This window comes from Equus asinus, chromosome 5, assembly GCF_041296235.1.
Source record: "Equus asinus isolate D_3611 breed Donkey chromosome 5, EquAss-T2T_v2, whole genome shotgun sequence".
NCBI classification, from domain to species: Eukaryota; Metazoa; Chordata; class Mammalia; order Perissodactyla; family Equidae; genus Equus; species Equus asinus.
The window spans coordinates 71,260,493-71,284,479 of record NC_091794.1 but is presented as its reverse complement, the minus strand read 5'-3'; the positions used below and the strand labels follow the sequence as shown (position 1 = coordinate 71,284,479).

The 23,987-nt window shown below is 60.3% G+C and overlaps 1 protein-coding gene across 5 annotated transcripts; it reads left to right on the top strand.

Moving 5' to 3' along the window:
- The first annotated feature begins 687 nt into the window (after positions 1-687).
- On the top strand, positions 688-22,955 carry PODN (podocan). Of its 5 annotated transcripts, XR_011503388.1 has the most exons (12): positions 1,021-1,159; positions 7,503-7,860; positions 9,130-9,223; positions 10,472-10,536; positions 12,146-12,255; positions 13,402-13,558; positions 13,852-13,967; positions 14,520-15,177; positions 18,260-18,408; positions 19,370-19,589; positions 22,092-22,137; positions 22,676-22,955. XR_011503388.1 is itself a non-coding variant. In XM_070509896.1 (11 exons), exons 2-10 carry the CDS (start codon positions 7,549-7,551, stop codon positions 19,560-19,562), a joined length of 1,854 nt encoding a protein of 617 aa, XP_070365997.1. In that variant the 5' UTR covers positions 688-712; positions 7,503-7,548; the 3' UTR covers positions 19,563-19,589; positions 22,092-22,955. The 5 variants fall into 5 exon arrangements, 4 of the variants coding, with proteins under 4 accessions (XP_070365997.1, XP_014699802.1, XP_044626743.1 ...); XM_070509896.1 differs by lacking the exon at positions 1,021-1,159 and adding an exon at positions 688-712 and having other exon boundaries at positions 22,092-22,955; XM_014844316.3 differs by lacking the exon at positions 22,092-22,137.
- The last annotated feature ends 1,032 nt before the right edge of the window (positions 22,956-23,987 follow it).

Sequence of the window (23,987 nt, the reverse complement as noted above, 5' to 3'; positions counted from 1 at the left end):
GGGTTGTGAAGATTAGGGAGTAAGGCATGTGGTACAATCAGGATGCGGCAGCAGAAGCGAGTGAAGGCCTGCAGCCCTCACATAAGCCATTCATTCATTCAGGGCCTTGGCAATTGAGGTTGAGCAAGTGGTCCCAAGTTTGAGTTATTTCTCCTTCTCCCTCCCCAGCGGGAGGGCAGCCAGGTGAGGTGGCTGTGGCTGAGCAGGTATGGGGGAGAGCCTTGTGCAGCAGTGGAGGTGCCAAGTACCACCTAAACCCAGCCCCACTGTGCCCGGCCGCCAAAGCCCCTGGCGCCAACCAGTGTTGCTTCAGCTGCTGGTAGTTAATGCTCCTTTACTTGGAAACGGTTTCAGCTCCTGGGAGCCATAGCGGGCAGCGAGGGCTCACTGCTCAGCCCCCTTGTCCCCCTGCGACTGGGGTCCGCATGCACCCTATTCCCAGCCTAATTTACTGCCCTTCAAGGCTCACCAGGCTGTGGGCCCAGAGCCTACGTGGGGATAGGGGAGTGGGGAAGGCGGGGAACTTTTCCGGGAAGGGGCCCCGCAGGGTCCTGGCTGGCGGCCCTGTTAGCCACAGCCTGGGACCCCAGGGTGGGAGGGTGAACGGAAAGGTACTCGTGTCTGGAGCGGATGCAAAACCCTCTGTCATGAGGAAGACGCTGAGCTCAGAGGCGTTTGGTCGAAGGGGCCGTCTCCCGCGCCCTCCTCTCAGGTGCTGGGGCCGCCAGGGGTGCAGTTCCACAGCGGAAGGCTGGGAACTAGGAAGCGTTGCGGGCTAGACCGCCCGCCTTCGCGGCCTCCTGGGGTGGGGGTGCGGGGGGAGGCGTGGTACGGCGGGCCCGCCAGGGCGGAGACGGGGAGAGGGTCGGTGCGGCGGCTCTGCCTCCCGGGAAGTGGGGCCTGGCCAAGTCCAACGCGGGGAGGGGGCAGGCCCTCGCCGCCCCGCGCCTGGGGACCCGCCGCCTGTGTCCGGAGGCCGCCGTCCAGCCGATGCACGCGGGGCGGGGGCGGGGGAGAGGCGGGGAGGAGAAAACCCACAACAAAACTTGCGTCGCCGAGCGCACGGCTCGACTTGAATGGAAGGAGCCCGCGCCCGCGGAGCGCAGCCGAGACTCGGGAGAGCGCGGGCGGCCGGCGGGCGCGGCACGGGGCGCAGCAGGTACCGGGAGCGGGCGGCCGGGGGGCCGGGCGAGCTGGGCGGCGGACTCGGACCTCCCCGCCTGGTGCCGGGGTCCCCCGCAGCCGCCAGGGGCAGGGCCGCCGCCGGGCGCCCCCTCAGTCGCAGCCCTGCCCCGGGGGCGCGGCCGCAGGGCTCTCCCTCGGGGGTGCGGCCCCCAGGCGATCGGGACCGGCAGGGGCCTTTTCTCCTCTCTGGCCGGAGGCTGGTTCCAGCCCCCGGGCCCCTCCCGCTGCGCACATCTGGAAAGAATCTGAGGGCGGATGGGAGGGGGGAGTGGAAGGACGCGGGCGGGCGACAGGGAATGTGGGGGGCAGGTGGAACTGGGGAGGCGCGTGGATCCCTGTACTTGGAGCCCGGGCGCAGAGAATGCCCGTGTCTTTCCACGTCAGCTCTCCCCAGCTAGTCCGCCCTTCGACCTCTTTGCGGACAGAGAAACTGTGGCCAAGAGAGAGGCAGAGCTTTGCCGCGGGGCGCGCGGACAGGTGAGGCGGGGCCCGCGCGTCCACCGCCCAACCCGCTCGGGGCTCGGCTCCCCGGCCCAGCGCCGCGCACACTGGGCCAGAGCTCTCAGCTGGCGGCCAGGTGTCCGTCTATCTGTCTACGCGGCTGCCTCCCCGCTGGGACAGCTGAACTGGGGAAGGGGCGGCAGTGGGGGCTGCGAGGTCGTCGCCTTCCCGCTAATGCGGCGGAAGCCCCAGGGTGCAGGTCCCTGAACCGCCAGCCCAGCCTGGGGCGGGGAACCAGATCGTGGCGTCGGAATACCTGATGCGCCGTCAGGTGGAAGAGGAGGTGGCGGCGGCGGCAAGCTCCTGGCGGCCTCCGGGGCTAGGGGGCGGGGGGTGGGAGGCAGGTGCAGCTGGAACTGCAGGAGAGGAGCAGGCACCAGCGTGCGTGCGGCGCGGACCGTTCCGTCCGGGAGGCGCAGAGGGATGCGCGCCCGGCTCCTGGAGTGCATCACGGCACTATCCAGGCCCACGCACCCCGAGTGCTGCCCTTGGACTCCGGGCCGGCCAGGCAAAGGGAAGCTATGGTCCACCCGGCTAGAAGAGGCACCGCTGGTGTGAACCAGGAGAGCCCCTGGGTGGTCTTGTCCCCTTTTAGGGCTCAGGGCCCAGTACTCTAGCCTAGAGTGCAAGTTAAGAAATGTCAGATTCACATGAGTGTTTTCATGAGATCTTGTGGGAGCATACTTTGTCTCTTCTGTCTGAATCTTGGGGAGGGCGTGATTGACTGTGGCACCTTTAGAGAGTCATATATAAGAGTCTGGTAGAGTCATATATAAGAGCTCTAACCATGATCTGCCTGGAACCCTCAATGGCTCCTTATCATCAACTCCTTAGGGTAGTAGCTAATGCCCTTGGGGACTTGGACTTGCATCCCCTGGTTGCCCTCCCTTAAACACACCTCTTGCTTCCTTCATCCTCACACTGTGCCTTTGCTCATGCCCTCTCTCTGCCTGGAGTGCCTTTCCTCCCCTTGGTCCACCTGGAGAACTCCTACTCAGCCTTCAAGACCAGCTCAAGGCTCTGGGTAAGAGTCAGAAGACACAAATTCTAGTGCTGGCCTCACCCTTCAATGCTAATCTGCAAACTGAGGGAGTCTGACCAGATAATGTTGCAGATCTTTTCCAACTCTGCCGTTCACAAGTTCATCCCTTCATTTCCTGAGCACCCAGTCCTTGCCTGGGGAGTCAGGGAAGGCTCCGCTGCGCCTTGAAGGGTGCAGTGGGCCAGGGGTGCTGTGGGAGCACAAGGAACTCCCGAACCCAGCCAAGGGGCAGCAGCAGCTCGAGGAGCAGAGGCGTCTGGGGAGGAGTTGGCCGGGGATGGGCAGCAGTGGGAGCCCCTTCGCGCCTGAGTTTCCTCCTCTGCAGAATGGGAGACTGACTCTCGTCTTGAGATTTCTGTTAGAGTCAGTAACGTGCAGCTGTTCGGGGCGCAGCATGGAGCAGGTGATTAGCAGATTTTTACTGAATTTGAGTGGAGGAGGAGGGAAGTGCTGGGGGCTGAAGATCAGCCTCCTGATTTGAGTCTCCCTTCCTTCCTTCTAGTCCTGCCGAAAGCCCTTCAGGGCCTTGAGGTTTGGTTCCCTGGCGTGGGGGCCAGGAGGCAGTGGGTCCCGGGTACTGCCTGAATAACAGTAACCCCGTGTATGTCACATGTGCTGGCTGGCAGCATCAGTGAGGCACGCCATTTCGCTTTATCATCGTGAGGAGCTCCCATCTCCATTGCTTGGACTAGTGAACAGAGGCTCAGAGCAGTGAAGTGACTCGTCCAGGCTCACACAGCAGTCAGGGTTGTACTTCCCTCACTAAAGCTCTCCACGTGAGGAAGAGCTCACTGCACACAGAGCTGCTCCTCTGGCCCAGCATTTGCTGTCCTCACTTTCGGGCCTTCCAGAGACCAGGGGTCTGCTCTCTCCTCCGTTCTTCCACACACATGGCTGGGCACAGAGAAGGGGACTCGGGTGCTTATCTTGCTCAACATTCTTAGAAGAACAAATAAATTGAGACTCAGATGGGTCAGTGATGTGGCCAAGGTCACACAGCAACTAGATGGAGGAGCCGGAGCTGCCCAGGATCCTGAGGGGGCTGGGCAAGCTGGGAAAAGAGGGACGTGGCACTGGGGCCACCACTCTCCAAGCCTTGTCTGTTCTTCCTCCCTTTCCTGGATCCACCTCCTCCTCTCCAACCCTGCAGCCCAGCACCACCTCCTCTGCCCCGACCAGGCCTCTTAGCCCTTGCCCGCACCATTGCACAGCCTCTGAGAGCTCCCACTGGTCCATCCATAAACCTGCCTATTCCACACTCCTGCTCTTCGACAGTTCCTCATCTCCCCTAAGGTAAGGGTCACTCTCCCTAACCTGGTTTTCAAGTCCCTTCTTGGCCTGGACTTGCGGCCACTACCCACTTGCATCACTCTCAGTCCCCAACCCCCACCAGACACTCTAGTGAGCTTTGTAGAGGTCGCGACATGGGCTCCCTTGCTCCAGGGCCTTTGCACATGCAGAATCTCTTGCTTGTATCACTCTTTCTCTTTTGCCTGATCCTCATCCTTCCTGGCTAGATAAAGCATCACTTCTTCTGGGAAGCCTTCTTGGCCCCAGGCAAGGTTAGGCCTCCTCTGGGCCCCTCTGGACTAGCTTCCCTCCATCACACCTCTGATGACACTGGGATTATAATACTCAATTTACACATAATATATAGACCAGCGCTCTCCAATAGAAATATAATGTGAGCCACAAAGGCAAGCCACATATATAATGGAAAATTTTCTAGAAGCCACATTAAAAATGTATAACAAAACAGGTAAAATTAACGTTAATAATTTATTTAACTCAATATATTCAAAATATTATCATGTAATCAATATAAAAATGAGGTTTTATGAGATTAATATTAATAAGATATTTTACATTCTTTTTGGTACAAAGTCTTTAAAATCCACGCACACTACAGTTTACACTTACAGCACCTCTCAGTTTAGACTAGCCACATTGCAAGTGTTCAGTAGCCACGTGTGGCCACCGCATTGGACAGTGCAGGTGTGAGCTTCTTAAGGGCAGGAGCCCTGGTGGTCTGTTGGGTCCTCAGTGTCCGGCTGTGCTTGGCCCTGGGGTGGGCCCCACAGCATTGTGGTTAAGCCTGAGCCGGGAGCTCGGCTTTGCTGCTTCACAGCTGTTAAGAGGGATTGGCCAGGCCCACGAGGGCCTCAGCTGCTTCATCTATAAAGTGGCAATGATGACATTTTCAATATGGTTTATAATGTTAATATAAATTATTTTTACAGATACAGTTTACAGATCTTTACAGATACAAAACTGAAGGTGAGGGAGAAAAAACAGCCAGGCAGTGAGTGCACAGGATATGCGGGGAGGACCCTTCTCCCTGGCCTCCTGCCCTGAATTTGGGGCCTGGGCCTGGGCCTGGGCCTACACTCCGCCTCCCAGAGTCCCGATCTGGGAGGGGTCAGACAGAAGGTGGGGCAGGGACTCTGGTCTAACGCTGGAGGCCCCAGGGGCTGCAGGCTGCTGAGCTGCCTGGGGGGTCATAATGTGCCATAGACTGGCTGAGGGTTTATTGCCCACTTGGTCAGTGGATGGGGGGCGGCAGGGTAGGGGGCTTAGGGCCAGGCTGCAGGCTCCATCACCCACTGCTGCTCACGGCTCCCTGGAGCCAGAGCCGTTTGTGTGCTGGGCTCCCTGGTGCTCTGCCAGGCCGGTGCCTGGGGCCCCAGGCTGCTTAGGCCTGCAGACCTATAGGGTCAAGCCAGCCTGACTGCTGGCCCTCTTCTCTCCCCTCTGCTTTCCCCTTTCCCTTTGGGGCCCCGTGCTCCTCGGGACCCCTTTTACAGGGCTCACCCAGTCTGGGGGCAGAGCTTACTGTACTGGGGTCTGCCGGCCCCTCCAGACTGACGGCAGGGATCTTACCCACCTCACCGGTATCCCCCTGTGCCCAGCACAGGGCCAGGGGCAGTTGGGGCCTCACCTCGGAGAGCTGGCTGAGCCAAGGAGCAAAGCAAAGTGGTGTGAAATGCCACAGCAGACATCCACAGGAGGCTGGAGTCTACACAGCTCCTGGGAGGAGGCGAGCCTGGGGCTGGAGCGAAAAGCACAGCAGGATCCAGTCAAGGGCGGGGGAAGAAGCAGGGGGTCTGGAGCGGGCAGGGCTGTGGCTGGGACATGAGCAATGCCCACCAATCAGAGATTAGGAGGAGCTGACACTTATTGAGCACTTACTGTGTGCAGTACGTTCATCCCACCGACTCTCAGTCTCCCCGTTAGGACGGCTCTGTTACCACCCCAGGGACAGGTGAGGAAGCTGAGGTTTAGAAGGTCACAAAACTTGCCCAAAGCCACACAGCTGGAAGCCAGAGCTGCCTGCCTAACCAGACCTCAGTGCCATCGTCGGGCTCCCGGTTTACCCAGCCTCCCAGGCCCCGCGTCTTGTGAGACCCTGCTAAGGGCTCTGCAGGTTTTGTCCCCAATGTAATGGAGGGAGAGGCTCAGACTGAGGAGCGGGTGTGCCAGGCCTGGCCCCTGGCTGGGCACCTGCGTTCCTGATGGCGGCAGCAGTGACAGTGGCAGTTCATCACCTAACAGGCACCAGGTGCTTTGCATCTGTCATCTTGCTGGCTCTTCACAGAAGCTGAGTTTAGACATATTATCTGTGTTGTAAGATGAGGAAACTGAGGCTCAGCGAGGTCAGAGCCACTAAGTGGTGGAGGAGGACTCAAACAGGGGTCTATGGGACTCCAGAGTCAGTGCACCTGACCTATTGCCTGTCACAAGTTATCGCCCACAGAGACATTTTCTAAGTGAGTCCCTGTAAAGAGAACTCCAGGGACCAGCCTGAGCCAAGCTAGGCCCATGGGCTGTGGGATGATGGAACTCCAGCATCTTCCTCAATGGCCTGAGGCCACCCCCATAACTCCTGTCTCTACTGCCCCAGGGACCATGCTAGGGAGTGGTCTCCTGCAGGTGGCAGGGGTCATGTGAACACAGCAGGGCCTGGCGAGGGCAGCTGAGGGTGTGAACACCAGGAGGGTGACTTGGGAGGGCCTGGGGTGGCAGCAGCTCCATTCACTGATGCCAGACACAGAGAGTGGCTCACAGCCCCATGTGGGAGAACGACACCTTCACGTATTCCCAACCCAACCCAACCCATGCCAAGCCCTGGGGGAACATAGTGACGGAGGGCCCTGGGGCATCTGAGTCTTCCCAGGGGACGCAACGCTGGAGTTGGTTGTTAGAGAAGCTGCTGATTGCACAAGAGAGAGGGAGGGCATTCCAGGGAGAAGGAACAGCATGTGCAAAGGCCTCGAGTGAGAAACCACTAAACAGACCCATATAACTGGGGCAGGGGGCTGGGGGAGTTGGAAGAGAGGCAGGCCAAGTGCTGAAGATCCTGGAATGACGAGCTGAAGAGCTGGGACGCACCCTGCTGGTGCTGGCCCGCCATGGCCTGTGGCTGCTCACAGCACTGCCTGTCTCCAGGCAGCGGGAGCTCAGCAACGTCCAGGCCAAGACTTGCCAGTCACAGTTCTTCCTGGGCCTCAGCTTTCCCTTCTGTGAAGTGGGGCACAGATTCCTGGGGGCAGGGCCTGGTAAGGGCTGTGGGAGGTTCCGCAGACCTGCCTGCAGATAGGGCTTCAGCTTACCCCACCCCTGCTCCAGGGGGGGCAGCCCTGACGGGGTGGCGCAAGGGAAGGATGGCTCAGCAGAGCAGGTAGTGCTGAAGACAGGGTCAGAATGGGCTCTGCCTTGTGCCAGGGGCCCACTCTGGCTTTCGTGAGCCCCAGCCTTGTCTCACTGTGCCTGACAGGTGAGGTCGCCGGCGCGAAGGCGGGCTGCCTCGGCCCTCAGGCACCATGGCGCGGAGCAGGGCACTGCTGCTCCTGCTGCTGCTGCCCCCGCAGCTGCAGCTGGGCCCTGGGCTGGCAGTGAGGGCCCCCGTGTTTGGACGAAGTGACGCCCACAGCCGGAGCCCTGAAGAGAACGAGTTCGCGGAGGAGGAGCCGGTGCTGGTCCTGAGCCCCGAGGAGCCGGGGCCCGGCCCAGCCACCATCGACTGCCCCCGGGACTGCGCCTGCTCCCAGGAGGGTGTTGTGGACTGTGGCGGCATCGACCTGCGCGAGTTCCCCGGGGACCTGCCGGAGCACACCAACCACCTGTCCCTGCAGGTGAGGCGGCTGCGCGACGGTCGCTGGGGCTGCCCGTGCGCTCGTGGTCCCAGCCCAGGAGCCCCCGTACTCATGGCTGCTTACCCCAAATGCAGGTCAGCTGCGGGGTCTGGCCCCGGCAGGTGCACCCCCGGTGTCCGTCACAGAGCCCCGGGTCCTGTCACCCGCTCCCTTTCCCTCGGAGGCGTCTGGGCCGAGGCCGTGGGTGGAGTCAGGTCCCGTCTGAAAATGACACAGCCCAGCAGTGTACCCTCCGAGTGGACAGTCAGGGCCTCAGACACCATCACAGGCCAGGAGAGGAGGAGCAAAGTGACCCCAATACAGGGCTCGGGGGCTCTCCCCAGCTGAGGCACAGGCTAGATTTGGGAACCTCAGGAAGCAGACACGGCTTTCCAGATGGGGGGCTCTGGGAGCACAGGTGCACCCGCCATCACCCTCATGCTGTCCAGGCCCAGTAGCCCTGGGGGAGGGGAGGGGCTGCTACACCCATTTCCAGGGGAGGTCAGGCCCAGTGGAGGAAAGGGACCCGCCCATGGTCACACAGCCCTATGGGTCTGGGCTGGCAGTGGTGGGAACCCAAGTCCGGGGGAGCCTATGAGGGAAAAGGACAAGCTCAAGACAGCACTTGTTTCATTTGCTCATCAGCTGTTCATAAAGCATCTCCAGAGTACCTGCCCTAACCCCTGGCCTGGGTGGGGTGCCAGGCACGTGGGAGGATTCAGACATGCCCTGCCCTTGAGGCCTCACAGTCTGTGGGGGAGGCAGAGACAACCTGGTAGAGAGAACAGATAGAGATAGGAGGACTAGTGCTATGAGGCCTGGAGCACCTCCTAATCCAGCCCCCGATCCAGGAAGGCTTCTGGAGGAGGCGGCACCTGACGCAGGTTTTTAAAGCATCCCAAGGGGAGTGGGGAGGGTGGTGTGGGGACGCCTGTCACCAAGTGGGAACACGCAGGGAACAGGTCTGGAGGGGAGATGGCCCTCCACGGGTTAACTGCCCAGATGCCTGTGGGTGTGTTTCTGTGGTGGGGGGCTCCTAGAAGGCAGGACCCTCACGTCTGTTGTGGTCACTGCTGTGCCTCCAGCGCACAGATCCAGACCTGGCTCAGAGCCAGCACCCAGGCTCTGCCCACCAGGGGAGAGAATCCCAAGGGTGGTGCCCAACAGAGGGACCAGCTCCCGGGACTGGGGCTGAGGGTGGGGTGGGGCTCTCGTGGGGCAGGAGCCCTGTGCACCTCCCCTCCCCCACGCCGCCTCCCCACCCCACAGAACAACCAGCTGGAGCAGATCTACCCCGAGGAGCTCTCCCGGCTGCACCGGCTGGAGACGCTGAACCTCCAGAACAACCGTCTGACTTCCCGAGGTGAGGGGCCCCGGAGCCCAGGACAGGACGGGATGCTAGGCGGGGCCCCGGGTGCCCCTGGGGGAGCCCCACCCTGCAGACCCTGGGATGCGGAAAAGAGGAGGGCTGGGCTGGCAGGGGGGCCTGAGGCCTGGGGCGGGGCGGGGAGGGGCTCAGACACCTTGTCACAGACTCTTCAGCTCGCAAAGGCCTTTAGGATCAGAGTCCTCAAATTTTAAAAAGTTATTTTTTCTAATGATGAAAATAATTTATGATTATAATAGAAAATCTGGAAATATAGAAAATAAAATGGGGAAGAAAAAACCCACTCATAATTCTGCCACTTGGAGTTCATCCCTACTGACATTTGGGTATATTTCTTTCCATTCTTTTGAAAAGCAGCTTCATTGAGGTATAATTTGTATACCATAAGATTCGCCCAGTTTGATGAGTTCTAGTAAGTGTATACAACTGGACAGCCACCACCACACCCAACCCAGTCTTTTTCTTCTGTGTCTTCTGGTTCGTAGCTGAACTTAGATATTGGATATGGATATTATCACTATAGCAAGTGCTTTGTTTCTAACCGCTCAGCAGCGTTTCTCTTGTTGCTGAGAACTCTGGGTGGCCCTCATTGCACACAGTGGCGGCAGAGTGTCCCGTGGAGGGACACTGCCCAGTTTACGTAACTGTTCCCTCTCGTTAGATACTTGGGCAAGTCCCAGCATCTGAGGGTCTGGGAGCCTCAGGACTGGAGAAGGGCCAGCCTGGCTCAGCTCCCAGTGACAGTCACGTCCTGACGCTACATCTGCCAGATGGAGCAGGGGTGGGCTAGGTGGTGGGGAGGCTCAGGGGCCACAGGCCTGTCCTGCCGGGGGGCCAGGTATAAAGAGGGTCTCTGGCCCTCTGGGGCTGCCCCTGAGGTGAGTACTCCTTCCTGGCAGGGAAGGGTCAGGCTGGGGCCTCTGCCCCATGGCTGTCTTGTGGGGACCCATTCCTGCCCAGGCGGCCCTGAGCAGGTGCAGGATCAGTCATCTCTCAGCAAACACATCCCAGCTGCCCCTCTGAGCTTGGGCCCCTGTGAGCAAGGGGAAGGCTGGGGGCCCAGGCAGGCCTGAGGGGACTGGCTAGGAAGGGATCGGAGTGGCTCTTGTCACAGGGTGTGCCCTCCCAGTCCTGGCAAGTGGGGCGGCATGGGGGTCAGAGCTGGTGTGCTCCCCTGTAGCGTCTCCTTCATCCAGGGCTCTGACCGATGCCTGTCCTTTGAAGGGCTCCCAGAGGAGGCGTTTGAGCATCTGACCAACCTCAATTACCTGTACCTGGCCAATAACAAGGTGAGGGCCCACGGCAGGGTGGGGCTGTGCTGCCCCAGCCCCCAATGTCGGGGACTGAGCTCAGGGAGCTTTCACCAGGGCTTCTGCTGGGCTGGCTGCTGGGTCCCCATTACTACTCAGACATGGCCCTGGGAGGACAGACCCAGACCCTTCACTGGAACCCAGGGCATCAGAGTGGTCAGATAATGAGGACAGAGGCCACGGCCTTCAGGAGTATAAGAGAAAGAGAGCTCGTCCCCACAGGGAGGGGGCACTTTAGGGCTTCCTGGAGGAGGTGGCATTTGAGCAGGGCCATGAAGGGTAGCAGGATTTCAGGCAGGGGCCCCGAGGGGGAGGGCACTGCAGTGGAAGGGACAGTGTGAGAAAAGGCACAAGGCGTTCAACCTCAAAATACTGGTGTGCCCCAGGGCTCTGTCCCAGCCCTTCTTGCTGAACTCTCTCAAGGGCCACACCGCCCCCCCCAAGCTTTAACGCCCATCCACATCAAGGCCATCACGGCCACATCCAGGGGCAGTCTCCAGCCCTTCGAGACTCAAAGATCTGCTGCCTCCTCGACGTCTGCCCTGGATGTCTGATGGAAGGTCTCCAACGACCTGCAGCCCCACTGGTCTGCGCCCAGATCTGGGAGTGCCTCACTCACCACATCCAGTCTCACGGCAGGCCTCAGCTCCCCCGCGCAGGTCCGCCGTCCCCCACCCGGACGCCTCTGCCTCCTCCTTTGCTGCCCCTTCTCCTCGGAGCATCCAGGGTGACCTTTAAAAATCACTTCTACCCTTATATCCCTTCGGCCCACTTAAAACCCTCTCACGCCTTCACCTTCCACCCAGAATGAGAGCCACACTTCTCTGTGGCCCCCAAGGCCCATGGTCTAGGGTGCCTGCCTCTCTTAACTCATCTCCCCACTCGCTCGCTCCCACTCCACTCCGGCCCTCACACTCCCAGCACAGGGCCTGCACTCGCTGTTCCTGCTGCCAAGGATGCTGTCCCCTCAGATGGCATTTATGGGGCCATCATCTGTGAAGGTCACTGCAGGTGACCTGCAGTGTCACCTGTTCCCTGAGCGCCTGACCCGTCACTCTCTGTCTCAGCCTGTCTGAGTCCCCTGCATCACAGTGATCACTGTCGGATACTGTCCTTGTTCATTGTCTTCTCCACAAGGATGTGAGCTTTTGGGGGGCAGGAACTTCTCTGCCTCGTTCCCCAGGACATGCCCAGAGAGCTCCTGGAACCGTGCCTGGAATGTTGTAGACTCAGTGGCTCCCGTTGAATGAATGAAGGGTGGACTCTGTGGGCTGTGTCTGAAGAAGCGTGGTGCTCACTGTGGCCAGACAGAGGCCGTGTGGGGGAGCAATGAGGGGAGAGACCAGGAGGACGGGCCGGGCAGGGGACAGGCCAGAGGACTTTGCATGCCATGCTCAGGGTTGTGGGGGAGCCGTAGAGGTTCTGTTTCTGTGTAACCAGGGCAGTGGATGGGTTTCCGTTTTAGACAGATGGCTCTGGCTCCAGGGGGAGAAAAGTTGAAGGGGCCCAGGTGAGCAGCAGGCAGGGGGGCCCTGAGCTGGCCTCTGCCCCTCCATGGGCCTTTCTGCCCCAACTCTTCCCTTTCCAGCTGACCTTGGCACCCCGATTCCTGCCAAACACCCTGATCAGTGTGGACTTCGCTGCCAACTATCTCACCAAGATCTATGGGCTCACCTTTGGCCAGAAGCCAAACTTGAGGTCAGAGGTCAGAGGGGGCCCTGGGCTCAGGTTGGGGAAGGGGGAGGAGCTGAGGCAGAGACTGCCGGCCCTGAGCAAGGCAGAGAGGACCCAGACGTGCCCTGGAGGAGGGGCGTGCTGTGTAGTGCGGGCTCAAAGCCCCTTGTTCACAGCTGTGGTGAGGGACACCCAGGGGCTTCAGGCTCACTGGATCTGAAGGCTGAGACCTAAAAGATGAGGAAGAATCAGTCCAGGGAGCAAGGACAGAAGGCGATGTCTGCGGAACTGTGGGGAGCTGGGTGAGGGCGTTTGCCCCCTCCCCAGCCCCTGGGGGAAGGAAGCATCTTCCAACAGGCAGACCAGTCCCTCACTGAGAGCCGCTCTGGGAGGAGTGCCACCCCACAGCACAGGTGGCTGAGCGGGGCAGGGTGGTGCGGGGGGCTCTGGCGCCACTTCTGTCCCTGAATCTGTCACCTCTCTCAATTCTCTCCACCCTCCCTGGGGAGCCAGGGTCACTGTGCATGGTCCCATCCCACAGATGAGAAGGCTAAGGCCCAAGAGAGGCCATACAGCAAGAATGAGCTCTATCTTCAATGGATTTCTCTCGTTCCTGTCTTCTCTTCCTCTAGGATGTCAGCTCCCTGAGGGCAGGGCCTTGTTGGTGTGTCCACCGCCATATCTTCAGAGGCTAGAGCAGTCCTAGAATGGAGGGCACTCAGTACATATTTGCTGAATGAATGAGGGGTCACCTCCTCTGAGCCATGCCCTGTGCTGAGCAGCGGGGACAAAGAGGCGGCAGGGACAGTCCCCATCTTCAGGAAGTCCCACAGAACTCAGCGCCGGCTGTGTGGGGTTGACAGGCAGGGACTACAGGCTGCAACAGTCAGGGAATGACTGGGGACCTTGGAGGATATGGAGGAGCACGGGCTGGGGGTCAGGAAATTCTATTTCTGCCACTGACTTGTGGGGCAACCTCTGGTGGGTCCTTGGTCCCCTCGGCTGCTATCAGGGACTGGATTAGGCAGGTCTGAGTTTCTTCAAATGGGACCAGGGCTTCCTGGGCCCCAGGCCCAACCTGAGCAAGGTTTAAAGACTCACCAGGTGAGCTGGTGCGGGGGTGGGTGGGAGGTGGCTTGGGTGGGTGAAGACCTGCACCTCGTTCCCCAGGTCTGTGTACCTGCACAACAACAAGCTGGCGGACGCCGGGCTGCCGGACAACATGTTCAACGGCTCCAGCAACGTCGAGATCCTTATTCTGTCCAGCAACTTCTTGCGCCATGTGCCCAAGCACCTGCCGCCTGCCCTCTACAAGCTGCATCTCAAGGTGGGAGGGAGAGAGCAAGAAGGGGCTCCCAAACAGCAGGGACCCTCAGTGGGGGAAGAGCCCAGGCCCACGTGGGCACCATGGTGAGGCTGGGAGGCCTGGGGCACATGCTGGAGGGCACAGCGTCTGCTGCGGAGAAGCAGGCAGAAGCCTGGGCACCTGGCCATCAGACCCACACCCAGAGTGCTCCAGGCCTGGGCCCCTGCCCCAGGCTCCCCCAGACCTCATCCCCAGGCTCTGCCCCTGCCCTTGGCTGTCCCTCATGCTCCCCTCCCTACCGTCCCACCTTCCAGAACAACAAGCTGGAGAAGATCCCACCAGGTGCCTTCAGTGAGCTGAGCAGCCTGCGTGAGCTGTACCTGCAGAACAACTATCTGACAGACGAGGGCCTGGACAACGAGACCTTCTGGTGAGCCCCCACCTGGCCCGCAGGGTGAGCACGGCACCTGGGATGCTCCCCTCAGGGCCCACCCAGCAGGCCTCCTTGCACATATCCCTCGCCAGCCTGGCCCTGGTCAGCTTCTCTGGAGAAGGAACTTGGAGGATTGTGTCTCTGCTGGCATTTCTGTCCCCAAGAATAAGTGCTATGTATAGGGAAGGTCTGCCAAACTTCTAGTGTACAAAACAGAATTCTTGGTACAAAATAGAAATTTAAGCATTCTTGTTGAAGGCAAATATATTTTCATTTTTTAGGACCAACAGTAGCCTCAAAAGGCCTTAGTTAAACAACTGGTCTCAAATGAATCCCTAGGTGTCAGAAACCATGCTAGCTCTTTCCTACACCAATATATCATTGAATCAACCCAATTAGAGGCTTGGAGAGGGTCGAGGTCCCCCAGTCAGTTAGTGGCAGAGCTGGGATGAATTAGAGGCAGTGCCCCTGCCACCTCCCTTGGGAATAATGGTGGAAATGAGCGCCAGGTGGGCTCCTGCCAACGGCCTTAACCCCCGCGCCCCCTAGGAAGCTCTCCAGCCTGGAGTACCTGGATCTGTCCAGCAACAACCTGTCGCGGGTGCCAGCGGGGCTGCCGCGCAGCCTGGTGCTGCTGCACCTGGAGAAAAACGCCATTCAGAGCGTGGACGCGGACGTACTGACCCCCATCCGCAGCCTGGAGTACCTGCTGCTGCACAGCAACCAGCTGCACGCACACGGTATCCACCCGCGGGCCTTCCAGGGCCTCAAGCGGCTGCACACGGTGCACCTGTACAACAACGCGCTGGAGCGCGTGCCCAGCGGCCTGCCCCGCCGCGTGCGCACCCTCATGATTCTGCACAATCAGATCACCGGCATCGGCCGCGACGACTTCGCCACCACCTACTTCCTGGAGGAGCTCAACCTCAGCTACAACCGCATCACCAGCCCGCAGATGCACCGCGACGCCTTCCGCAAGCTGCGTCTGCTGCGCTCGCTGGACCTGTCCGGCAACCGGCTGCACACGCTGCCGCCGGGGCTGCCGCGCAACGTGCACGTGCTGAAGGTCAAGCGCAATGAGCTGGCTGCCCTGGCGCGCGGGGCGCTGGCCGGCATGGCCCAGCTGCGGGAGCTCTACCTCACCGGCAACCGGCTGCGCAGCCGGGCCCTGGGGCCCCGCGCCTGGGCTGACCTGGCCGGGCTGCAGGTAAGCGGGAGGGGCGGAGGCAGGGCCATGCCCGTGGGGGCGCGCTGCTGGTGTGGCTACCCTGAGCCCACCCATCTACTGGGCCCGGGTGAGGGGTGGGCAGGAGAGTTGGACCCTGAGGGAGGTATCCGCTGGGGAGGCTGGGCCTTAGGGGAGGAGGGCCTGGGCCGTGCAGAGGGTATGGCTGGCGTGCCAGGGTACAGGAGTGAGGGGCAGAGTACAGTTGGTGTGACCAGGCCAAGCTCACACATGCAGGTACAGGCTTGAGGAGGGCTGTGGGGATACGGGGAGGTCATGGCTGCAGGTAGTGGGGCCCACGGTTCAGGAGGACTGGGGCTCAAGGGCAGTTCAGGTGGCATGAGTGAGTTGAGCTCACCCACCTGCAAGCACAGGAGTAGGTGCCTGGAGAAGGCTGGGCTTGGGGAGGGGAGGGGAGGCAGCCACCCTCAGCAGCCTGTGGAGGAGGCATCTAGGGGCTGGTCAGAGTGTGGTTGATGCGGCCACAGGCAGAGTCAGGTGGGATACCTGGCCATAGGAATCTAGCCTCTTTGCTTACAAGTGAGACCTCCCAACTCAGTGAGGGACTGAAAGGGCACTTTGATAGAGAAACCTGGGGGCCACGGCTGAGCTGTGAGGTCAGGGATGCTCCCTACCAGGCCCGTCTCCCCAGATATTCTCAGGGCTTGCTCCTCCCACCTTCTCAGGGCTCTGCTCAGATGTCACCTGCCTCTGCTTGGTTTTTCTTCATAACTCTCCTCCCTGGGGCATTAGGTCATCTGCTTGTGTGCAGCCCCCTCTTCCCATAGAAGGAGGGCAGGCATTTTGGAAAGTTGTGTTCACCGCTGGCCCCAGGGCCCTGGCATGGTGGGCTCACAGTACATGCTTGTGGGGGCAGCTGTCAGGATGGGATGTCTGAGTGGAGTGCAGAGGAGAGGCCCAGAGCAGGGCAGGGTGAGGGTGGGGGATGCGGGCAGAGCACTGAGGGTGGAGCCTGTGGGAATCCGGGAGGCAGCTGGCCCTGCAGGAGCAGCCGTCAGCTGTTAGCTGGGTCTCTCCTCACCCAGAAGCCCTGCCTGGTGCCAGACACCAGGGTCCAAGCCCCGTGCCCACCCCTCGTGGGTATACCTCAGGGACCTGTGCTCCAGGGACTCCAGCCCCACTGTCCTCTCCTCCACACCTGCTCCTCCTGCTGCGTTTCCTAACTTGCTGAAGGGGACGACATCCACCCAGGTGCCCTCAGGACATCTGGACACTGCCCTTGACATCCCTTTCTCGAGCTGTCTACCCCGCAAGGCCCGTTGTTCCTAAACCTGCCCATTCTACCATCGCATCTCTCAATCTGTCTGCATCTCTCCATGCCGACTGTCCATCTCCCCAAGCCAAGTCACCCCTATTTCTTGCCTGGATCCCAGCTTCCTAGGCGCTCTCCACTCCTGTACTCCTTATGCAGTTGGAGGGTGTCTTGAAAAACACATGCTCACCTTACGCTCCTGCCCAGAACCCTCCCGTGGCTCCCCATTGCCCTTAGAACCCAGACCAGAATCCTTGCCACGGCCTCCAAGGCCTGCTCTGCTCCTGCTCCCAGCTGGGCTTCTGTTTCCCAGATGCACCAGGCTTTGCTCATACCAGCCCCTCTGCTGGCAGGACCTTCTCCACTCTGTTGACACCTGCCACTCATTCATTCCACAAGCCTGTACTGAGCCCCCGCCCTGTGCCAGACACAGTTCTAGAACTGAGGACCAAGTGGGGAATAAGACAGGCGGAGGAGGTTCACCACCATCCTGGGGCTTTTACTTAGGACTCAGCAATGGTGTTACCTCCTCAGAGAAGCCACCAGTGATGGGCAGCTTAGACATCTTCCTGGGCCTGCATGAGTTCAGTCAGGGATGGGGTGTCTGGTGGTGGAGGGAGTTCTTCCTCTCACTGCTGGATCTTTCTACAGGCAGCGGCTCCTGCTGCTTTAGAGCCCCCACCTGTGCTGACTGCTGTCCGCTCCCCTGACCTGAGGCTGGGTTGGCCCCCTCCCCCGCCGGAGCTTCGTCATCGTAGCCCCATTCCACCAGCTGTCATTGTCAGATCTGGTGTTCATCTCCCCTGCCAGCCTGGCTTCCTGAGGGTGGAGGCAGCATCTCAGTGGATTCCATGTCCCTGCCACCTGTGGGCACTGAGAAAGTTTGGAATGAATGAGAATGTGCTGGAGCTGTGTGGAGGGGACACAGTGGGGAGCAGGGAGCCCCACTGTCTAGGGGAAGTGATGGGGAGGCTCCCCAAGGTGCGTGAAGCTTGTGTTCCCCTTGATTCTTGACGCCACCTGCCTGGCTCTCTGGATTCACGTCCCCCAGTTTCCTGACGGTGATCCCCAGCTTTTGGGGTAAGGAAGGGAGCTTAGAGATGGCGGAGTCCCACTGTGGCTGCACAGGTGTATGTTGGCGTGAGGGTGTGCTGATGGCCTGAGGGGCAGTGAGCAGGGCCACGCGAGTCCAGGTCTCCTGCCCACAGCAGGTTTGTTCTCCTCCCTGGGAATCCCAACCCCATTTCTCTGGCTGCCTGCCTCCTGGACTCTAGACATGTGATGACCCTGAGACTGACCAGCCTGGGGCGGCTGCCATGCCAGGGTCACTGTGGGCCTGGCACCCTTGCTCCTGGCCCCTGCCCACATGGCCCCTGAGGTCCACAAATGAGCAGCCCCACCCATGCGGCTCCTCACCCCTCTGCTCATTCAGGGCCAGTGGGGCGAAGGGCCCCTGCCCTTCTGGGGCCTTTAATCTGATGGGGGTGACAGGTGTGGAGGAAGGACTGTGACACCCAGACGTCTTGGCTGTGAATTTCTGTAGGAACGCAGAAGGAGCTGGGTAGGACATACACAAATTAGAACAAGGGTTTGGAGTCAGGCACACCGAGTTCCAGCCTTGTGCAGGCTGTGTGGCCTTGGACAGACCTCTGAGCCTCTGTTTCCCCATCTGGAAAATGGGGATAGTTGTAGACCCCGCCTCCCAGGGTTATCGTGAGATTTAGATAGGCTGGGCTTGGCCGGGGCTTTGTAAGCTGTGAAGTGCTTTGACGTCCCTGCTCACCCCTGCAGCTGCTGGACATCGCTGGGAATCAGCTCACAGACGTCCCCGGGGGGCTCCCCGAGTCGCTCGAGTACTTGTACCTGCAGAACAACAAGATCAGCTCCGTGCCCGCCAACGCCTTCGACTCCACACCCAACCTCAAGGGCGTCTTTCTCAGGTAGGAGGGCGCCTGGGGCCCACCGCGGCTCTAGCGGGATCTGAGAGGCACAGGGGAACAGCTGGCTGGTAGAGGTCAGCGTTCAAAGCCAAGTGGCACACATGGGCATTATTGAAGTTACCATGGCAGGAAGGGACCCCACAGAGCATCTTCCCAGTTTACAGCTGGGAAGGCCGAGGCCCAGAGAGCACAAGTGACTGCTGTGTCCACAGCTGGCTGGACTGGGCCTGGGACTCAGACCCAGGACAGCAGATGTTCAGTCCCTCACTGGGCTCTGGGGGTTTGTCTCTTGCTCCCTGAGGAGATGAGGAGCTTCCAGGTGGTTCTTTCCAACATCCCCACCTCCTGCCCGCTCAAATCAGAGAGGAGACAGATCAGGGAGAGGCAGAATGCATGCTCCCTGGGGCTTCATGGCCTAGAAGGCCCGGGTTGGGCAACATTGGGATGGAGTGTGAGCTGTGCCGCGGCTCCTGCAAGGGACTGAGGTACAGAATGTTGAGGGGGCCTGAGATCCGAGCCCGGCCTCTGCCTTCCCACAACCCAAGAGTGTCCCTGGCCCAGCTCGGTCCTGGCCTTGCCTGCCTGCCACTCTGCACCAGGCACCAAGGTGACTCCTGGCTGGCAGCCCAGGAGCCTCAGGCCTCAGGGTTAATGCCAGAGGGCGGGCTCAGAGCAGTCGTGTGCGCCACTCCCAGATGGTGGTGAGACGGTATGCAGAGGGAGGCCTTCCCCTCCCTGTGTGGATGGGAGGCCCAGGGTCAGCCTTGCCTCCCATGCTGCGGCCACACCGGACGGCTCGGACTCTCCAGGAGATGCTGTGCCACTCAGCCCCTGCCTTTGACGCTTGCTGTGCCATCTTCCTGGAATGCCCATTCCCTCCCCTTTACCTTCTGGGGTGGGTACATGTGGGGACTCTGAGGGCTGGGCTCCTGGCATTGACCCCACGTGGGTGGCCGCACAGGTTTAACAAGCTGGCCGTGGGCTCTGTGGTGGAGAGCGCCTTCCGGAGGCTGAAGCACCTGCAGGTCTTGGACATAGAAGGCAACTTTGAGTTTGGTGACGTTTCCAAGGACCGGGGCCGGTTGAAGGAGGAAGAGGAAGAGGATGAGGAGGACGAGGAGGATAAGGATGAGGAGGAAGAAAAAAGGCGATAGTGACAGGGTGAACTGGATCTGACATAGGTAGGTGGTCTGTGTGGGGCGCACTCACCTCTCCTCACCAGTTTCCAGTCCCTGACCCTGGTTTAGGTCACCCTCTGTCCCCTGTTGCATCGTTCATTTTGCAAACCTATTAGGAGCACTTGGGATGTGCCAGGTCCTAGTGAGAGGTTGGCTGTGACAGCAAGCCTGCGGGAGGCTGGCCCATGCCCCGGGACTCTCTCCAGGGTGATAGTGCTGTGCCGGGACATGCACAATGGCTGGGATGGTGGAAGTGGGGGATGGGTGTGGGCCGGGGGGAGGCTGCTGCTGTGATCTAGGCCAGAGGTGACAGGGGCCGACAGTGAGGGTGCAGATGAACAGACGGGCCTGAGAGGGCTCCGGGGCAGACTTGAGGGTCTGAGTAGCCCTGTGGGACATGGAGTGAGGGGAAGACAGGCCAAGCTCCAGCCTGGAGTTCCAGCTGGATGATAATACCAAGAGGAGCAGCTTCGGTGGGGCAATGTTGAGTTTGAGGGGCCTGGAGGCTTCTTGGGGAACTGGCCAGAGGTGGGCTGGATGCATGGGTCTAGAGGTCAGGAGTGAGGTCTGGGCTGGAGATGGATATCCAGGCATTATCAGCCTTGAAACAGCCCCTGAGGCCACAGGAGGCTGGGTGAGCCCTCCCAGGGGGAATGAGTACTCCGGCATGGCCGGGCCACAGGGAGCCTGCAGAGGGGGTGAGATGCAGCAGTCAGGAGGGAGGGAGGAAAGCTGCCGACAGCAGAGGACAGAGGGTGTTTACACATACATGCACCACAAGCACCTGCACACGCACATGAGTGCACCAACACACATGTACCCGTGCTCTCCCATACATGCCTAACCATGCGCACACAAAGCATGCACTCACAGAAACCACTGCACATGTGCACACACTCCGTGCTGCATTCACAGATGCAGAGCATGTGCACACTTGTGTGCATGCGAGTACATACATGCACACATCCCCATGCACAGAGGCCCCGTGCACACAGGGGTACACATCCATGCACAGGCTTCCCCGGAAGGGGGAGAACCAGCTGTTTCAATGCTGCTGAGAGGTGGGTAGAGCTGAGCACTGCCAAGGGCTGACTGGATTTATCCACACAGAGGTCATCTGTGACCTCCTGGGAGCAGCCTCAGGGGCGAGTGGATCTAGGGAGCATAGACAACTCTGTCAAGAAGTTTGGCTGTGGAGAGATGAGAGAGGGTAAGAGCAGGAAGGGGGCGTGAAGTTCAGACAGGGCTTGGTTCACGTCATGCCCTTTTTAAGGCATCCTGGTGTGGACGCCGATGGGGAGGGGCCAGTGTGGAGGGAGGAGCTAAGGTGTAAGAGAGGAGAGCCGCGTGTAGGATCCCGGTGGAAACAGTAGGAGGGACTGGCTTTGGCAGGAGGGTGAGTGCTCCCTCCACTGTGGCAGGAGGGACGGAGGACAGAGTGGCTGCAGTCACAGGCAGGTTAGTGGCTTGGTGGCTGGACATGAAGTCATGTAAGCCCGATACCTTCAGCCTTCTGTTTCCTCAGTGCAGCAGGGGTGCTCAGCAGACCAGGGTGGGTGTGGAGAAGATGGACAATTGGATCTATCCATGGCTGGGCTTTTGGCCAGGTGTGTGGGACAGGAGAGCAAGGAACAAGGAAATTGAGTGTATTGGCAAGAGAATGGCTGCAGTGGTGGATCCCGGGGGTCCGGCTTGGAAGGGAAGGAGGTGCAGACAGAAGGAGTCGGTGGGCAGGACCACTGGAAGGGGACGTTGGAGAGTGGGCACGGTGGTGGCAAGTAGCCAGGAGGAGAGGTGTGGGAAGAGGGGATGTCCGAGTAAGCTGACCGAGCTGGGGTTACAGAGCCAGGTCACAGAGCTGGTGGCCGTGGGAGGGGCCAATGTTAGGATGTTGAATTGAAGTAGGGCCTGGGGCAGAGAGGATCCTGAAGGGGGTTGAGGATGGGGTGGGTAGGTGGAGAGGGAGTTGGGGAGAGGGGTCCAGCTGATGATAGAGAAGAATGTGCATGGGGACAGCTAGCCGAGTGTGGAGGGCAGCCCAGAGGCCACGCTCAGGGTCACCCTCCTCTACTCTGGGGGCCTGGGGTAAGATGGTAGAGCCCCTTCTTTCGAGGCGTTGTCTCAGGCAGAGCCAGGGGTCAGTGTCACGAGTGACTGGCTGTTCAGTGAGGATGCTGTGGCCCTCACGAGGAGAGCTGTAGAGTCCTGGGTTGGGAGAGAGTCTGTCCCCTCTGGAGGACATTGGCCACGGTCAGGTCAGTTGAGCGAGGCCCCAGGAGAGGCCCTCCAGTTCACACCTGGCCTGGCCACATTTCCACAAGCACCTCCCAGAGGGCAGCCCACTGGCTCTGGGCTCCCAGGGGCAACTCCCCTTTCTGCCTGCCATCACCTGGTCCTTCCAGAGTCCCCTCAGGTGGGCCCCCCAGCTCTAATCCACTTCCCCCAGGCTGGTCGGCGGGTTGGGGTCGGCCCTGGCCTCCCCTGACTCTCCCATGTGTTCTACAGGATGATGGACCGCTGGACCCCGTTCTGCAGCACGTGCCTGTGCCCTGTGAGCGCCCACTGTGCCATGCTCACAGACACACCCAGCACTGCACCCACAGGGCCCCCGATACAGCTGAATCCACAGCCTCCCATCCTCAGCCCTCCCTGCAGCGCGTTCCACAGCCAGACACACGCAGACACCACAACACACACAGCAGCTGCACGTCGCCCCAAGCCCACCACTGCCATCATGCCCTCTGAGTCACACAGACACGAGAAGGGTCGGACCCCACCCTGGCACACATGGGCACCTGCTCCTCCCCTGTGGACACACATGTACGCGGGTGCTCGAGCACACACATATACACACGCACACACACACAAGTCACATGCAAAGAGCCCTACAAGGCCTATGCCACCGACAGCTCTTGCCCCAGCCAGAACTGACCAGAACAGCTAGCTATCTGCCTGTCTGTCTGTCTGGCTGTCCGTCCATCCCCCGGAGAAGACACAGAGTTATCTCTGGGCTTTCTGTGGCCAGGTGCCTGCGCCCCCTGGAACTCACAAAAGGTGGCTTTTGTTCCTTTCTCTCTCTTTCGGGACAGGAACCTTCTGGACTGCTGCCCTGGCCCGTCCGCCCTACCCCCAGCTTCTGAGCCAGCCACTCCCTGCCATGCCCCGGGCAAGCCCCCCTGAGGCCGCCGCAGAGTCTCCGGGGCGGCTGTGGGCTTTGGGTGGTATGAGTGAGGCGGGGCTGGCTGGGCAAGGAGGAAGGCCCAGCCGCACCAGGGGATGCCTCTTCCACTCTCTGGGCCTGCGGGAACTTCTGGGTGCCTTTGTTTTTTTATTCTTTTTTAAGAAAAATAAAATGATAAAAACTTCAAAGCTGATTTTTCTTGTTACAGAAAAGCTAATATAAAAGCATTACCCCGTCTGGCAGCCCGTGGCCGCGTCTGTGTGTGCTTCCTGCCAGGCGCCAGGCGGGTGCCCGGCTGGGGTGGGCGGGATACAGGCACCTCGTGCCTGTCCAGACCAGCAGGAGTCGGCGCAAAGTTCAGTTCTCGGGGCCCACAAAGCAGTCCCACGGGCAGAGGCCCAGTGACACGGGTTTATTTGCAGCTATGCAGGCCTGGAGACGTGTGTGGCCCATCCACTAGGTGGGGGTCAGCAGGTCAGGCTGGGACTGCCAGCCCGGGCCTGTGAGCTCATCCTGCACTCCCAGAGGCTGAACATCCAAGCAAAGGGGCTGCCAGCTTCAGGCTGCTCAGGGCTCACCTGTAGGGGCACCTGTGCACTGAGTGGGCATTACCCATGGAGTCTGTCCCATAGAGGACAGCCAGGGTGGGAAGGGCACGAGAGGCAAGCCTGGGAGCTGGAGCAGAGCCGACTTGGGGGCCCAGGTGTCTGCAGGCCTGTCCTAGAAAGAGAAGACAGACGTGCCCAGTGTGCCTACCACCCCAACAGGGCCAGAGCTGGGACCAGGGGCCAGCACCCAGCTCAGAGCAAAGGAGAGCCTCTGGCAGGCAGGGCTGCCCCACAGTGGATGGGATGGCCAGGAAGTCGTGGCGCCCCTGCTGCTGGAGGCTTGTGGGCATGCTCCTGTCAAGCCTAGTAGAGCAGATTCCTGCCTTGTGGTGGGGCAGACTCCATGCTCAAAGGCCTCAGGGACGTGACACAGGAAAGGGGCGAGTAAGCCCTTACCTGATGGTGGGAGTGACTGATAGCTTTTCATCTGACCTGTCCTGGCTGATTAGGTCTTAAGAAGGAAGGATGCTCCCATGGTGGAGCCTCAGCCCCTGGCTCTGCGGTGGGAGGGAGATCCTGGGGTCAGGGCCCTTCCTGGACTCCTCAGACTACAGCCCTGGGAGGAGGATGGGCAGTAGTTGAGGAGTAGGGGCTGGGAGGCAGAGGCCCTCC

Excerpts from the sequence above, each read along its gene's own strand:
- PODN (XM_070509896.1), top strand. The coding sequence starts at position 7,549 with ATGGCGCGGAGCAGGGCACTGCTGCTCCTGCTGCTGCTGCCCCCGCAG. Across the intron at positions 12,256-13,401 it reads GGCCAGAAGCCAAACTTGAG|GTCTGTGTACCTGCACAACA; the intron begins GTCAGAGGTCAG and ends CTCGTTCCCCAG. Across the intron at positions 18,409-19,369 it reads CTCAAGGGCGTCTTTCTCAG|GTTTAACAAGCTGGCCGTGG; the intron begins GTAGGAGGGCGC and ends GTGGCCGCACAG.